This window comes from Topomyia yanbarensis, unplaced genomic scaffold, assembly GCF_030247195.1.
Source record: "Topomyia yanbarensis strain Yona2022 unplaced genomic scaffold, ASM3024719v1 HiC_scaffold_22, whole genome shotgun sequence".
Classification (NCBI taxonomy): domain Eukaryota; kingdom Metazoa; phylum Arthropoda; class Insecta; order Diptera; family Culicidae; genus Topomyia; species Topomyia yanbarensis.
The window spans coordinates 54,774-71,771 of record NW_026683404.1 but is presented as its reverse complement, the minus strand read 5'-3'; the positions used below and the strand labels follow the sequence as shown (position 1 = coordinate 71,771).

General features: G+C 38.0%; 1 protein-coding gene across 3 annotated transcripts in view; it reads right to left on the bottom strand.

The window, feature by feature from the left end:
- LOC131694980 (transmembrane protein 214-A-like) overlaps window positions 1-16,998 on the bottom strand; it is a 69,773-nt gene that overhangs the window by 14,795 nt on the left and 37,980 nt on the right. For all 3 annotated transcript variants that reach the window (XR_009306575.1, XM_058983517.1, XM_058983516.1), the window contains 3 exons: window positions 6,211-6,528; window positions 6,027-6,149; window positions 5,813-5,943 (listed from right to left, as the gene is read on the bottom strand). Coding sequence is in view for 2 of the 3 variants with exons in the window: in XM_058983517.1 (XP_058839500.1) it covers window positions 5,813-5,943; window positions 6,027-6,149; window positions 6,211-6,528 (572 nt within the window). In the remaining variant the exon portion in view is untranslated. The remainder of the gene's footprint in view (window positions 1-5,812; window positions 5,944-6,026; window positions 6,150-6,210; window positions 6,529-16,998) is intronic.

Here is a 16,998-nt window from a genome sequence, read left to right as displayed (position 1 = left end):
TATATGCCAATAATTTTCGACCTAAAACTAACAAACATAATAATAAAAATTAAGAAAGAAATTAAGAACATTGCCAACATCAATTTTTTCGACTCCTTTGCCAGAAGTTCCTGCAAACTGTCGTAAAGCTTCTCGAATAGGCTCAATTTTTTTTCTACATTAAGTTAATAAGCTGATAAATGTTTTCATATAGAGAGAACATTTGATAAAGGGTTTTCTACAAAAAAATTGCCATTTGAAGTTTGTCCAAATTTTATTCCGCATACGTTACTTGTATTTCTTGGGAACATCTCAGCGACCCCTGGCAATATAAAACTTCTCTTTCTATTCGAAATCCAAATAGATACACGTTTCATCGTCCAGAACAGTTATGTGCCCAACAAAAAGAAACACCTTTAACAGGCCAACGAGGGTACCCGGGTACCCACAAATTGAAATGTTCATAACTATGGCTTCCTTTAACCGATTTGGACACTTTTTTTAAGCCGGCGCTAATCTATTCCGACAATAAGTTAGTGTCGGTTTCTGATGAGGCGAAGCCGAAACGCAACTAAGTATGAAATAAGGATTTGTGCCCTCCTGTACAAAGACTGGTTTTTACCAACAAATTTTCACCCTAGTGAGAAATTTTGGTTTTTACCGAATTTTCCTCCTTAGGGTGAAATATAGCATAGTGCTTTCGCATAGACCTGCTAAGCCAAGACAAGGTTCGGCTTCACTGTGTCTCATCGGCATAAACAGAGCTTCTGCTCGAACGGGACATCACGTTTGATCAGTCGTTCTATTGAAACACAAAGTGTGTTTTAGTTTTAAGGGATTTGCGTCAAGCCGGCGCTAATCTATTCCGACAATAAGTTAGTGTTGGTTTCTGATGAGGCGAAGCTAAAACGCAACTAAGTATGAAATAAGAATTTGCGCCCTCCTGTACAAAGACTGGTTTTTACCAACAAATTTTCACCCTAGTGAGAAATTTTGGTTTTTACCGAATTTTCCTCCTCAGGGTGAAATATAGCATAGCACTTTTAGATGTTTTGGATTCAGGAACTCGTCCACTTTTTGATTTTGTAAAATTGAATTGGATGAATGGATCTGGTTCTTGGTAATCCGGATTTTCCGGAGTAATGTTCCAGGACTAGGGCATGATTTGTAAATTTTAATAATTTCCTAGTAATATGAGTATCAAAACTCTTCAAATTCTGTTATTTGTCAAAGTCTGTTATCACGGGACCCTATGGCAGTTTAAAAAATGGAATTGGAATGGAACGGCCACTCACGGACCCACGTGAACCTGCTCCTTAATGTCTGTTCCGGGGTCAAAGACCAAATGGTTCCAAAACTACGAGATATAGCCTACTGATGCAATTCTAAGAATTTTGATACCCATATTGCTAGTAGTCTATTGAAATTCACAAATATTATCGCAGCACTGGAACATTCTTCCGGAAATCCAGGTTCCCGGGAACCAAACGAAGTAATCCGATTCATTTTTACCAAGTCTAAAGGTGGATGAGTTCCCGAATCCAAAACACCAAAAAGTATCGAAATCGGTTGGAAATTACCTTATTTATTGGTATTTCAGTTTTGTGGCCTGTTACGTAGTAAAAAAATTCAGGAGCCCCTCCTCACACCCCTCTTACTATTTCAACAATATTATTAACACAAAGGCTTGACTTAGTGAAGTTCTAAGATGTCACAAAGTTTCAATTTCTAGCTATGGATAAAACATGGGAATTTCATTAATTGAAACCTAAAAAGGTACCCGGATACCGCGTCGGACACATAACGGATAAGGATGCATCCGTTTGATTTGGTCAGCACTTGAGCATACAGCTTTCCAACCTGCATTTTTACTGTACTGCTTTGCTTTATGATCCGGTTCTGAAACATTTCCGAATGCGCATATTTCGAGCTGTGCAGTACAGAGTTTGTTGACCGAAACAAAGTCCGACGCCTTGATTACACCTTCCGGGTAACAGAGGTTCCTTGACATGTTTCAGAACTGCATTTGCATTTCAGAACATTGAATATTTAAGAAGTGAATTCATTCTATTTGTGAATCAAAATTGAATGACACCGAAATTTTCGCAACATTTTTTTTTGCAGTTTTCAAAAAGGTTACAAAATTCGGTTGATTTTTACCCAATGGTAAAAATGTCGCAATACACCCAAACATGGCCGGTTGTCGGCACTGCTTTTTTGTGGCAAATGCTGAATTCTCTATAACCTTATCAATATGGGTATTTTCGGAACGAGTGGATGTCACAAATTGATTTTTGACACCATTTTGAAATCCAAGATGGCGACTTTCGGTTTAGCGGAATTCTTTATATCCCAATCAATATGAGTATTTCCGACAAGGTTTTCACGAGCCGATGCCAAAAATCGAAGTGTGATGCCATTTTGAAATCCAAGCAGGCGACATCTCTATTCTAAAAGTACTCACATGGGAGGTTTTCAGATTCCGTCATTATAAATATAGCTTCAAGATGTCGAATTTTTTGTATGGTGGTGAATATCAGTTTTGGATATGTAAACAAACTACTATTACAACCTTTGCAAACCAAAAATATCCACATTGTACGAAAAGATGGCCCTAAAACTTTGCAATTCGATTCCTATCCCCACCAGGATGTCTGCTTCAAATTTGAGCTAAATCTGTCATGTCAAACTACCAGTCTGTTCACCGCTAGGTGTATACCAGCTTGTCACGTCTATTGTTTAGAAATTTCAGTTTTTTTAATTGTGCCCATTTCATTTTTTTAGAAAATTGGGGGGGGGGGGTACCCTCTACCTCCACTCTCTCTAACTACGTGCCTGCATGGACTTTTGTCCTATTTGTCTGAAGCTTTTGTCAAAAAAATTACTGCCTGAAACTCACTCAATTGCAATGAATAGGATCCGCCAGTGCGTTAGTGATGCGTAATATGCGCACCAGCGTTTCACATACACACATTGTGCTTCTGATGAGGAATGATGTTCAAAGTGCCTTTGCTAGTTGTTGAAATAACTAAATTTCATTTTCCCTTTGAATGTTGGTGATTTTCATTCATATTTTGCCAGTTTTGCCAAATTTTCTTAGGGTGTCGACAACCGACCACTTTTTTCTAAATGGCAAAAAATAATCATTTTACTAAATTGTTAGTAGAATTTTTCATATTGACGGAATAAATTAAATCCCTTCACCAGTTATTAGCTAAGACTTCTAGCTTTCCATTGGTATGCCTCTGGCCCTATATTGTGCAATGGGAGGAATGTTATGAGTCAAAAACAAAAGTGTACCGATAATCGAACACTTTCCCCTAGCCATTCGTGTTTCAACATTTTTAAATGAAACTTCAAAAATCAGAACTGGGACCTTATTAATATTATTCGTCATCAGCTTAAATATTTACAAAGCGGCAACGGAGTCTCAGGTTAATTTTCATAACCATAACTCGTTTCTCTGAGGGATTAGTGTTCCCAGCGATTGAAGTTATTAAAGGGCGAACACGAAATTATTGCGACATTTTTACCATTGGGTAAAAATCAACCAAATTTTGCACACTTTCTCATTGATGTGTATTGTTTATATGCTGTCAAACTCGAAGTCGTGTTTTTCGATTCAACGAAAATGGAGGTGAACCAACGCGAGTCGAGAGAACAAATTCTTTCCAAACACCTGGAATTTCCTGACCTGTCGCACCGGCAGTTGGGAAAAATGTTGAACATTCACCATTCAACCGTCTCATGATTGTTGAAGCGGTTCCAGGAGCGGTTGACGTTGGACCACGGCAAAGGAGCTGGAGGAAAACCGGGACCGGAGAACAAAAAGACGGAGGGAAAGGTGAAGCGGATGATTAAAGCAAATCCCAACGTCTCAAGCCGTGATTTGGCTAAAAAGATCGGCATGTCGCAGAGCTACGTCCAAAATGCAAAGAAGAGAGCTGGACTACATACATATAAGGTACAGAACTTCCCAAACCGCGATGAGCGGCAACAATCGACGGCTAAAACTCGGGCACGAAAGCTCTACGAGAACATGCTGACAAAATATGGCTGCTGTGTGATGGACGACGAAACGTATGTAAAAGCCGATTTTAAGCAAATTCCGGGGTTGGAGTTTTTCACCGGCAAGAGCAAGTTCTATGTGGACGACAAATTTAAGAAGAAGAAAATGTCAAAGTTCGCCTCCAAATATCTCATTTGGCAGGCCATCTCTTGCAGACTGAGAAGTGAGCCTTTCGTGACAAAGGGCACAGTAAATGGCGAGATCTACAAATCTGAGTGCCTCGAGAAGCGCCTTTTGCCGTTCTCCACTATTTTGGCCAGATTTGGCATCATGCCACTATTCTAAAAGTGTCCTGGAGTGGTATGACGCCAATTCTGTCCATTTTGTTCCAAAGGACATGAATCCGCCAAACTGTCCGGAGCTGCGCCCGGTGGAGCAGTACTGGGCAATGATGAAGCGGGAACTTCGGAAGAGCAAGAAGATAGTCAAAGACAAGAAGGACATGTTAAGAAAATGGAAAAAAAACTGAGAAACTGGTACCGGATGACACTGTAAAGACTTTGATGGAGGGCATCAAGCGAAAATGCGTTCAATTTTACACTCAAGGCTCCATCGATTAACTTTTCTTTAGATTTTTGAAGTAAATATATGTATAAAACTACCCTAAAATTTTGATTTGATTTTAAACATTATAAGAAAATTGGCATGACATTTTCGGTGTCGCAATAATTTCGTGCTCGCCCTTTAATATACATCTTAAACAAAATGATAGATGAACATGTTAGGAGAGACTCCGATAAATAAAACACGGTCCAAACTCGAATTCGCCCCATCCACAAAAATCGCGAAATCCGCGAAATACGCGAAAATCGCGAAATCCGCAAGTAACAACCCTGCAAACACAATAGTCGATCAAATAAAACATCCCTATAGACAATTAGTGAGATCAAAAAACTAGCTCATTCAAGAATTTCTACAACACAAAATGCTTAGTGTGGAAGTTTTCCGTGACTTAACTTTTTGTCGTGACACTAGGTGACTTTACGCTTGTCCGGACATGCCGCATTTAATGCCAAAATATACTGACTCCTGCTAGCCTGAGCTTTGTGTGGTTTTCGACAAACTTCGCTTGATTACGTTAAACTGCTCTGCGTTCCATACAACTTATTTAAAGTTGGTTGTAGTTTCCCAAAAAAAAATTTCTTTGTCAAGGATACGTTCCGATGAGCGTACGTAATAACGTATATCTGTAATACATCATCTAATGATGATTTGCATCTTTCGTGCTAACAAATAAAAATCGAAAATGTTTTTTTTAAAACAGAGGTGCACACTCCACATGGCGATATGTACGGCCTCTTGTTTTTCCATCTTCGGTTCATGTGCCCCGAAAAAAGCATGTTTCGCTGCCTTAGATTTGAAATGATACGGTTAAACTATGTTTACAAAATGTCTTGGCTTTCGCTATTTGCGCTAATTTAATTATTAACAACGATATTAAGCGATAGCTACAACAACTGTAAACAATAACCGTTTGCAAACGTTTATCATAATAGCATGTTCTGTATTTCTAAAGTTCCAATGACTTTAATCTTTGCTTCCCAAAGAGTAGACCCGCGGCATTCATTTATACTGCTGAACCAGCCAAAATTTCAACTTTGTACTACTTCAGTGGATAAATTGAATAATAAAAATATGAAAATAGATTGATAAGAGTACTAGAAATGAAAAACAAACAGTAATAACAACGCCACGAAGACAGTCACGAATGATTCTCTACGGCAAGTAATAATTAGTCAAAAAGCAAGCGATTATCAAACTTACATAAACACCTTCGCTTTGAGGAAATCACAGCCCTGCTGGAAGGTTCTCACCGACACCGTGCTGACGGTCGTCCACGTTGAACAGGCAAAATCACCAATCTTCTTCGGCAGTCCCGGTGCGTACTGTTCAATCTGGGGCATACAAAAAATAATAAAAACAAAATTCAACAGCGACTGCACGTTTCAGTACCATCGGCAAGGTGAACTATACTTACGAAATCAACGACCACTGGTGATTTTTGCTCGACCAGCAGTTTCAGGCTGGCAAAGCCCTTTTTGGTCGCATTCCAGAGAATTTTGCTGAAGTCTATCGAAAACTCAATGTATGGTCCAATGGCCTGAAGGTAAACACAAAAAAAAATTGGCGTGACAAACAAACAAATAATATACGAGTCTTACTTTGCTGGCAATCTGATAGTAGATAGGTATATTTTCCTCAGCCCACTTGTAACCCCGTGCGCTATGCTTGAGCGTACAGGTCCACGCGTCCTCTACCGCTGGAAGCAGGCCCGCCTGCTTCAGCAGCTGACCGGTGTTCGACCTCTCGAACATGCCACCTGCTTGTAACGTGTCGAAACCGATCAGGGCACCGGTCAGACCGAAAAGCAGGAATGTACCCAGCACGACACTGCAGCATACCCGGACGGGACCGGACGAACGCGTTTTGGCGGCCTTGGCGGATTTGTTCTTCTTGGAGGCGACTTTTTCCTGTACTTGCTGCAATGGAATTAAAGTGAAAGAAAACGTTAGAGCGGAGGAGCGTAGTTTGTCTTTGTTGGCTCTGCAAACAGATACTACTCTGAACTTTCTGCATTGAAGGATAACATTTCTAATCGTTATTACGGTCAGTCCTCTGCGTAAAATGGATTGGTTGATGCAATTGTAGCATCGAAAGTGAACGTATTTCTTGTGTAAGGATCGTGTAGAAAATTTTGAATATAATCTACTTGTACTCAAAAATGAATACATAAACATATAACCCTTGCCGCCCAATCAATATACTATTTTTTATAGCTATAAAAACCTCTTAGATCAAAACAATTGACCGACAATGTAATACACACCTTTCAATGTGTGCATAGTTAACACGTGCTAAAATGCACGACCACCGTCTAAAACCAAAACAAGTGCATATTTAATACGTTCATGAAAGTAATTTACCTTCTTGTCTTTGTTAGTGTTCTGCGGCTTCTTGTTTGGATTTTTCTTCTCTGCTGCCTTTGGTGCCATTATCGTCGGGTAATGCTTTGCTCTGCTTCGCTTATCTAACTTATATGTACACACCCACGCTCAGCTTAGGTCTACAGAGCGTCAGCCGGGACGAGATCCAGATTGATCGAAGGCGCGCGCAAAACCAACGTTGTTGCGGTGATAGTCTAGTATGTACTACTATAAATACAATGGTCACGATTACAATCTGTGAAAAATGATGAGAAAATCAGCCTACGCCCAGTTTGGGTCAGTTCCATGTCTTCCAGCAATACAACACCAGTCAATACACCTGTTTGCCAACTGCAGGTACTCAATATAGATCGAGAATTATTGAGTAGAATGTTCATATCGACAGAAGCAGGTTCTAGTTGCCAAGTTCTACAAGGTGTTTGACAAGTGATGAAACTGGATTCGATCTCAACTTCAACCGACCGATTTCGACATGTTATGCGATGGAACTGGTAGTGTTGCTGCTACTGCTATAGTTCTGGTGGTAATGGTTATGACGGCGAGTTTGTGGATTTTTTTCAGAGTGCTTAGAAGAAAGAATTAATCAAACATACTTAATTTTCAAACTTGAAATAATTCAAGTGCTTCCAAGTTTTATGTACCTATTAATTATCGAGGGTTGGGAGCCGTAAGTTTGCTATTAATGCAAATAGATGCAGGAATCTTAATAAAACACACCGACACCGGTATAGATGAATAGCCACAGAAAAGGCCGTGCGGATAAGCTATCGATGCATTGGTTAAACTATAATCCAAGTTCGATTTGTGCTTGATTATAACGGAAAACCTTCACCTTGGTTTGAACTAAACCTCCACACCATGCGTTATGTATTATACGTAATCGAAATAGATGCAATTCATGCCCATGAATTTGACACCGATTTGTTGCTTCCATCATCCATGTTTATTGTGCCAATCTAGATATAATTCATATTTTTATTTTTAACATTTCAATAAAAGGTTTCAAAATTCGCAAATTTCGTTAAATTAAAAGTGAATTTGCGATCGTTATCAGCTCTCGATATACTGGACGTACATAATATTCAATCGAAATTAGTTACTTATATCAAATGTTGGCGGGGGTCACCTATTTTCGTCCGCGTCCCTTATCACTTATTATTAGGTTTCATCTAAAGTGCTATATCTTTAAAAATTAGCCACCTCGGTTATGCAACTATTTTTTCCGTTCTTATTTTATTGCAAATTTTATTGTAGTCTTCATTTTATTATTTTTAAAATTGCACATATTTTGTTGTATGCAATTTTGAATGTTCGTTGATTTGATAGCATTGTAGGGGTTCAGCTATCTGCCTGGTGATGTCAATCGAGCTAACATTTCTTTGGACTGAGCAACCTAAAATTGTTATGTTTTTTGCCTTTCTCATATAGAAAGGTTACGCAATCACTCTGAAAAACGTCAACCTAATCCCGGCCCGGAGGGCCGAGTGTCATATCCCATTCGACTCAGTTCGTCGAGATCGGAAAAAAGTCTGTATGTGTGTATGTATGTGTGTGTGTATGTGTGTGTGTATGTATGTGCGTATGTGTCAAATAATGTCACTCATTTTTCTCAGAGATGGCTGGACCGATTTGCCCAAACTTAGTCTCAAATGAAAGGTGCAACCTTCCCATCGGCTGCTATTGAATTTTGGATCGATCGGAATTCTGGTTCCGGAATTACGGGTTTCAGAGTGCGGCCACACAGAAATTTCTCATATAGGGTAGACGTGCCCTTATTCATCTCATTAGTCAGTATGTCACATTATTTAATTGATAACTCGACTTATAGTGACTGGATTGCGCTTAAATAGAGATAGCAGATACTGCTCTAACTAACGTGTTCAAATGGGTGAGATGAATAGAGGAGCTAAGATGAATTAGGGAGCAGTAACCCTAAACTATAGGAAAAATTAAAAATCGAATTTTTATTTTTGATGCTAAATGTGTTCAAGGTGCATGAAACGTTGAGATTTGATGCAAACTCGAAAAAAAATTTGACGACGATTCACTTTCTTGGATTTTGGCACATTTTTGCCTTTCTCATATAGAAAGGTTATGCTATCACTCTGAAAAACGCCAACCTAATCCCGGCCCGGAGGGCTGAGTGTCATATCTCATTCGACTCAGTTCGTCGAGATCGGAAAAAGTCTGTATGTGTGTGTATGTGTGTGTATGTGTGTGTATGTGTGTGTATGTGCGTATGTGTCAAATAATGTCACTCATTTTTCTCAGAGATGGCTGGACCGATTTGCCCAAACTTAGTCTCAAATGAAAGGTGCAACCTTCCCATCGGCTGCTATTGAATTTTGGATCGATCGGAATTCTGGTTCCGGAATTACGGGTTTCAGAGTGCGGCCACACAGAAATTTCTCATATAAACTATAGGAAAAATTAAAAATCGAATTTTTATTTTTGATGCTAAATGTGTTCAAGGTGCATGAAACGGCGAGATTTGATGCAAACTCGAAAATAAAATTTGACGACGATTCACTTTTTTGGATTTTGGCACATTTTTGCCTTTCTCATATAGAAAGGTTATGCAATCACTCTGAAAAACGTCAACCTAATACCGGCCAAATTTTTTTTTTGACTCGCATAAGGTTTCTGGATTTTAACAGGGGCGTAGTTGATGGTTTACGGAGAGAGGTTACACCCCCCTCTACTGTTCACTCGCCTCCTTTAAAAATCTCCTTAAATCACCCCTCAGACCACCACCCCATCCAACCCTCATACCCCTCCCTTTCAACCCCATCATATTTAAACCACCACTATATCACAAAGCATACCAATTTAAGCTGGGGAGTCGTTCGTTCATGGGACTTTCGCCCTCCTCACATACGCAACCCCGCATGACAAAATGAGTTAGCAAGCAGATAACATTGATCTAATGCTGATTAGGCTAATGAAGTACGATATTTTTTTGTTTTAAGTGTTTCACCGTCGACACGTAGCTCATCAAGTTCGTGGCTGGCATGCCATTGTGTATAAGTGCAAAATGTACTAAGAATGTAATGGACATTTCCACAATTATGTTGAACATAAAAAGCCTCCGTGCCATAGTTTAGAGAAATGAGAAAGGCACAATTGCACCGCTAGGTGGATTAAAACAGGTTTTTAGTGTTGATTTGACCAACTAGGGAACTAATCCACAGGGAATTAAATGTCCATGGGAAAAACGAATGGTCTTGACTGAGTGGGATGATAACTTGAATCATGTATGACGGTTGAGAATTGACAATTCACGAGAAGAATTAAACATCAGTTACATACACTACACCACACGGAAAAAAATGGTTCCCAAAATCGTGAATAAAGTGCCATGAATTCTGGAACAATCACGTTTTTACGTTACGAAAACAGGACCATGAACAAAAATCATGGCTTTTATAAATATGTTCAATTTCCCTTGACTAACGCCCGCATAACGCTTTCATTAGTGGAAATATTTGTTTTTGTTTTGTGAACTTCGGTCACGGTTTCCACCAAGAACTAGTTCACAACTTTATGAACATTATTCATAAAACCAAAGGTTGACTCATGATTTTTTCATAGATATAGGAACATTAGTTCGCAAAATCAAAATATTCTGGATATTTTTTCGTGAACTATTTCACGAAATTCGGAATTTGATCCATAAATGCATTCAATCTTTGTGAATTAACTCATGATCCCTAATATATTAGTCACGATCCAATATCCGTGCTCGTGAAATGGTTCACAAAATCATCAAATATTATTCATGCATTCGTGACTGGTTCATGATTCCTAATATATTGGTTAAGATCCAATATCCGTGCTCATGAAATAGTCACTACTTACCACTCGTTTTCGTGAAATAGTTCATGAAATCACAAAATATTGCCAATGTATTCGAGAACTGGTTCATGATTCCTAACATATTAGTCACGATCCAACATCCGTGCTCGTGAAATAGTTCACAAAATCATGAAATAATATTCATGTATTCGTGAACCGATTCATGAATACTAGTACATGGTTTACGATCTATCTAGTATCTATTTGCGTGCTTATGATATTTAGAAGATCTGTAATCATTTACAATTTCATGCAACATGTTAATGAAATTTTTACGTGAACTCTTTAAAAAAATTTGGAGTATTATTCATGGAATCATTTTTGTTCTATGATCTTCTTCATTAAATACCCAGCTGCTTGCGTCCAGTAAAAGGTACGAGAACCTCGAACATCGTTATTCGCTTGATAAGGTTCATTGTGATGTCCGGCCAGAAGACGAAAACTGCACTGAGAACCCCAAATAGTGTACGTGATATAGTTCACAGAACCAGATATCGAAAAAACCAGATATTTTAATGATTCAGTTCATATTGTCACGCTATTCCGAGAAAAAAATCCGTTAGTAACCAAAAAATAATAGATCACGATAAGGAGAAAAGAATTTATGAATACCATGTTAAAATGGCTGATATCATGAACATTAGTTACATTACTCTTTGAAAGTAAGCTCTAAAATAAAATATCATGATAACATGAGCAGAAATTACAGAAATCGTGACTTGGGTGACAAATCACACAACTCGTGACAAGAATATCTAAAATCGTGACTAAGATCCTGAAATCATGAAAATGAAGTGCTCTATTCATGACTAAAATATCACGATAACATGAACAGAAGTCACAAAAACCGCGACTAAGATCCTGAAAGCATGAAAACAAATCACACAACTCATGACAAAAAATTTTAAAATCGGGAGAAAGATCCTGAAATCGTGAACATGAATCTCAACAGTAAAATATCACGATAACGTGAATATAAATTACGAACATCGCGACTAAGATCTTGAAATCATGAACTTTAATCTCGCTTACGTCATGAGAATTCACAAGAATCACGAATAAGCTCTTGAAATTATGAACAACATGTGACTGTCGACTGTGTATTCCCAAATCATGAACAAGAATCACAACAAAAACTAAACATGTCAGGGAACAACAGTAACCCAACCAAACATTCTAATGTAACGCCATGTGTATATTCGGGGCGAATTGGTTTTTAGATAACAAAAATAGTTTCATGAATACGAGGATTATTATTTATAATTTCAGGAACTTGGTCACGGTTTTCGTAAATCGTACAGTTCACGAAATCTTGACCTTTTGTGTTCATGAATTTATGAACGGGTTTTTTTCCGAGCAGTGTTTCCGGTTTCTGATGAGACAAAATCGAAACGCACCCATGACTTTGTTAAGTTAGGATTTGTGCCCTTTACGTACAAAGAGTGGTTTCACCAATAATTTGCACCCTTTTTCCATCTTAGGGAGGAATATAGCCTAGGGCCAGTCACCCATTTCATTCGCTCAGATCAGCACGAAGAGCAAATAGTCGGTGTTAGGTCAGACCGGACTAAGTAACAAAATATTGATTTCGAGAAAAACGGGTTTAAAGTTTGAATTGCAGCATCCTCTACGTTATAATTGGAAATTATTTTTTGCCATAATTCTTGTTTATGGTTACATATTTCAAATTTGGCAAAAGTTGAATGTAGCTGAAGAAATTCTTTATCCAGTATTGTCATTATCTCATTTTTTGAAGTTTTGCGACTTACTCCGGTCTGACTTAACACCGACCAAATGTTTTATTGTCAAGTTCATTTCTTTGCCTTTAGTTCAATATATCATGTTCACTAGGTATATATTTTTTCTCATTGGGTTGAGCAATTTCATGTACTTTTGAGTAGTACAATGTACTACTACTACTACTACTACTAGTACATGCACTATAGGTTGGCAAATCTGTATTACACGAGGCCAGTTTATATCGCCATTCACCTCTTGTATAAAACTCCTATCCCTTACCTCCCCGCGGGACCAACGGGGGTACGAACCACCGAGTCATGCTTTGTCGGGTTCTGACCCTAACTGCTGTCCAGGCATTGTAATTCTCACTCACTCACACGAGAGGCAGCTTATCCGATGTTCAACTTTTCCGGGATAAGATGAGTCGCAAAATTCTCCGTCTCCGCAAATAGCTCGAGAATATTTTTTCCGATAAAATTTTTCAGATTTTTCCCTTCTCACCGGAGGAGATAAAATTTTATTTCCGTGGGAATTATTAAAAGTGCCAAAATATATAATTCATTTAAACGAAAACCGCCAGATAAGTACGTTAGACTTGTTTTGTCGTGTATTGGAATAGTACCAGCAAGGCAGCGAGCGCAAAGAGGATACTATGATAAACTCATTGGCTCATGCCCGTCCAACGGTTTTATTTATCCGGAGAAATAATGCGTTGTATTTATCCTGAGAAGTTGTGTGAGTGTCAATAACTTTTCGTGTGAAAATGTGAATTTTTATTGTCGGAGTGGTAAATTATCCGGACTCATTTAGTCATATGAGTGATAAATGCAAAGCCTGCTGCTGTCAGATCTTACATTTCGACAGCGGTCGGGGTTGGTGCCTGATTTATAGCGTTTTTTCGTCTTTTCTTGGTGCTACACCAGTGTACCAAGTTTGAATGAGTGTAGCACCGACTACACCGGTGTAGTGCACTGTCAAAAACGAAAATGCCATTAGTTTCGCTCCGGGCGGGAGCTGCGTTGAAGATCTGTGGGTCAGAAGCTGTCAGGGACGAGAAACAAACGACGCGCGCGTTGAGATGTGTATGTCATACGAAGTAAAACATTCGGTACAGTTAGTGCTCATATAGGGCCGCTCAAAATTATTTCAAATTCATTTCACAAATAAAATCGAGTTTTCTGTTGTTGCTTCGGTTTGTTTACTACCCTCCATGGAAGCCAGGTGCACAGATTAATCTGTGTTTCACAGATTTTCAATGTGCTGCACAGATTTCTATACTGCACAGATTTCCACAGTTTTCTATTGTAATAACCAGTACATATTTCTCAATTTCTGACCTCGTGCAAAAACTATAAAAAAAATCTTGTTTTGGGACAAGCTTGTACGTTTTCCTTAACAAAGATTTGCACAGATTTCTAAAAATATTACTTAGCATCCCTTCTACCCTCGATCAGTCTATTTCCAACTATCAGAGACATCGGTCACGATACTCAGTGTGCTTCGGCTTCTGTACGAGTCAGCGCAAAACGAACGAAAAAATCAGTTGCTTGTATGCATTCTCTTAACAACAAAGGATACCGCTACTTTTATTCTTATATAGTCATCTATCAAGATGACTGAGCCTTATCAACAAACTTATGTGGCCTAACACGAAGCTATTGACTTCAGGTATTTTCGCATAAGAACCAGAATTAGTGATGTGGAACATTTGCTGAAGGTGGAAATACAGCTTCGGTTTTCGGAAGTCATCTTCTCTTCCAGCTTGAGTAAGTCAGGCACGCAGTGCTGATAAGCTTCAACAATTTAGCCCAAGCGAAAAGATTCATTTCGCAGAGCAACTTAAAACACGTGCTTATTTGTGACAACGCTAAAAGTAAGATCCCTATATGTATCGATGATGGAAATATTGAAGTCAAATTACATGATCTGGCTCCTCATACTAGGTGGCATTTAAAAAAATCATGTCGCATTTTGGAATCTATTACGGAGGACACATGGAGAACCTACTTTCCAGATATTGCAAATGGTGTTTTGTGGTGAGAATGCAGGTAGACCAACCCATTCCCACCTAAAAATATGAAATTTGTTTTTTCTGCTTTCATGTCGTAGGAAGCGACAAAAACTGAACTCTATTACATTAATTTTGATCATTCTTATCAATTCATATTAAAACTACTTGCTTTTCTTTCGAGTAGTTGGGATAATAATGAAGCACGCGCGTGTGAAATCGCTAGTATGCGTGCCACACAGAGTAAAGTTTTGAGTAGTTAATGCTTATTTTGCACCGCACGATTTTTTTTTTCATATCCTTCTCTCAAAAACAATAAAAACAAGTTTGTTTTCCACTCTTGTATTTTTCTATTCGCATTTTTTAAGGGTTTCAAATACTTTTTTTACGATTTTTTTAGAACTTTGGGTGAAGCGAATTGACCAAAACCTTTGTGCATTATAATGTATCATTTCAATAACGCTCTGTTATTTTTTCATGCAAAAATATCGACAAGCGGCTCGGTGACGAAGCTTTTTGTAGAAGGTCTCTGCAAAAAACATGATTTGCGGTGTTAACTACTATTCAAAAACTACTTAACCGATTTAATTTAAACTTTGCATACACATTTTATGTTTAAAATACCTAACCCCACAAATGTAAAGGTAAATTTACATAAACACGTGGTTGTGTGTGACAACGCTGATATCTAACTTCATAAATGGATGATGGGAAAATCGAGGTCAAACTACATGATCCTGCTCCACCTACTTAGTAGCTAGTAAATGTCGCATTTCACAGGGTTGAACCCATTACCGAGGATCACTTTCCTCATACCTTTCCAACTATCAAACACGACAATACGTGCCTGTTCTGTGAACATGCGGCACATCACGAATAAGCCTGCTCCAAATCCACTGAAGAAAAAAATTCTTACACAGAGTCTTCAATATCATTGCCTGAGACAGAAACATTTGCCAAATTTAGGGGTACTGGGCAAGAAATAATGGCAACTGCAAACGATCCGTCAAATATCGCAACCTCAACAGCCGATATCATCCGTAAGGGAGCTAATATCAAGGACGCAGGGTTCACGTTTGTGTCCCGCAAGTGAAAGCAGCTAGAAGCAATATCGAAAGACCCCCAAGATACCCAGCCAACATTTTGATTCACTTTAATAAGTTGCAATTTGATTAACTGTACTCTTCAACGATATGATTTGATTGTATAAAATGCACAGATCTCTTCTATGTGAACAAAAGTGGAGGCCATATACGTACAACAAATCGGTATAGTAGAACTATGTGATTTACGACGAATTTTGATCTCATCAGAAGCATTATACAATCATCTAGCTTATCATTTTGAGTTTATATATGATCAACTTTACAATCACACATGAAGGTTTATGCACCTTAAGGTCTCCAATGTGGTAACAAGAAGTATTTTTTAAAAAATAATATTATGAAAATAAAAAAATCAGGATGAAATTTCCATAATTCTGTTGTAAGGCACAGTTACGCCCACACTGGTAGATATGTTTTTCATGAGTGAAGTTGGAGTTACTGGAACATCAATTATTAAAATTACCTGCTACGATTTACTTCCAGTTTCGAACCTGAGTTCTTCGTATTCCCAGCATAACCGCTATGTACTCATCTATTTATACACTGTCAAGCAACGATTATATTTGATAATTTTCATCGCTTTGTGATTACGATCTAAAAATACCATAATCCAACCTAAATATGGCACTCCAATGATACCTTCTATACCTGTCAAATCACAACCTATATTCTGTACTCAAGCCATTTTTATTGCTCAAATATTAACCTAGTCTGGCAGAGAATTTGCGAAGTGCTATAAGGAGGTGACTATTTTTTTGAACGATTTTGCTGTTTAATCCAATTGCAAATTAATTTATATACAATGTTTCAAAATTGTCTTTATTATTCCGCATGTACAATTTTGTTTTAAGTTGTAGTGGACTAATAAATAACTTCAAGTCAACATTGTATTTCGATCACAGATTTGCATTTTGTGTGAACTTTTTACAACAAAACATAATTTTTGCTTGCACTATTTGTAATTTTGATTTAGTCTGTCATTATTTGTAATTTATTGTAAACTTTTATATACGATTGCTGGTTTGCTGGGTAATGTTGACATGGAAGCAAATATTTTCTAGTAGCGAAAACAGGTCTAACTTCACAATGACGGACTGTCGCGCATGGGATCTGGCACACTCATTAATAATCGTGATTTTAAATTTTTATTCTTTATATATTTAATTGTAAAAGATCAACAGCTTTGCAAACCTAACGCGTTGAGCCGCGCCTAATACACGAATTATATAAAAAATAACGTTGTCTGCGAAAAATAGGCGGTAAAGTATTATGAAATTGTTTTCTACTTTTTCCACA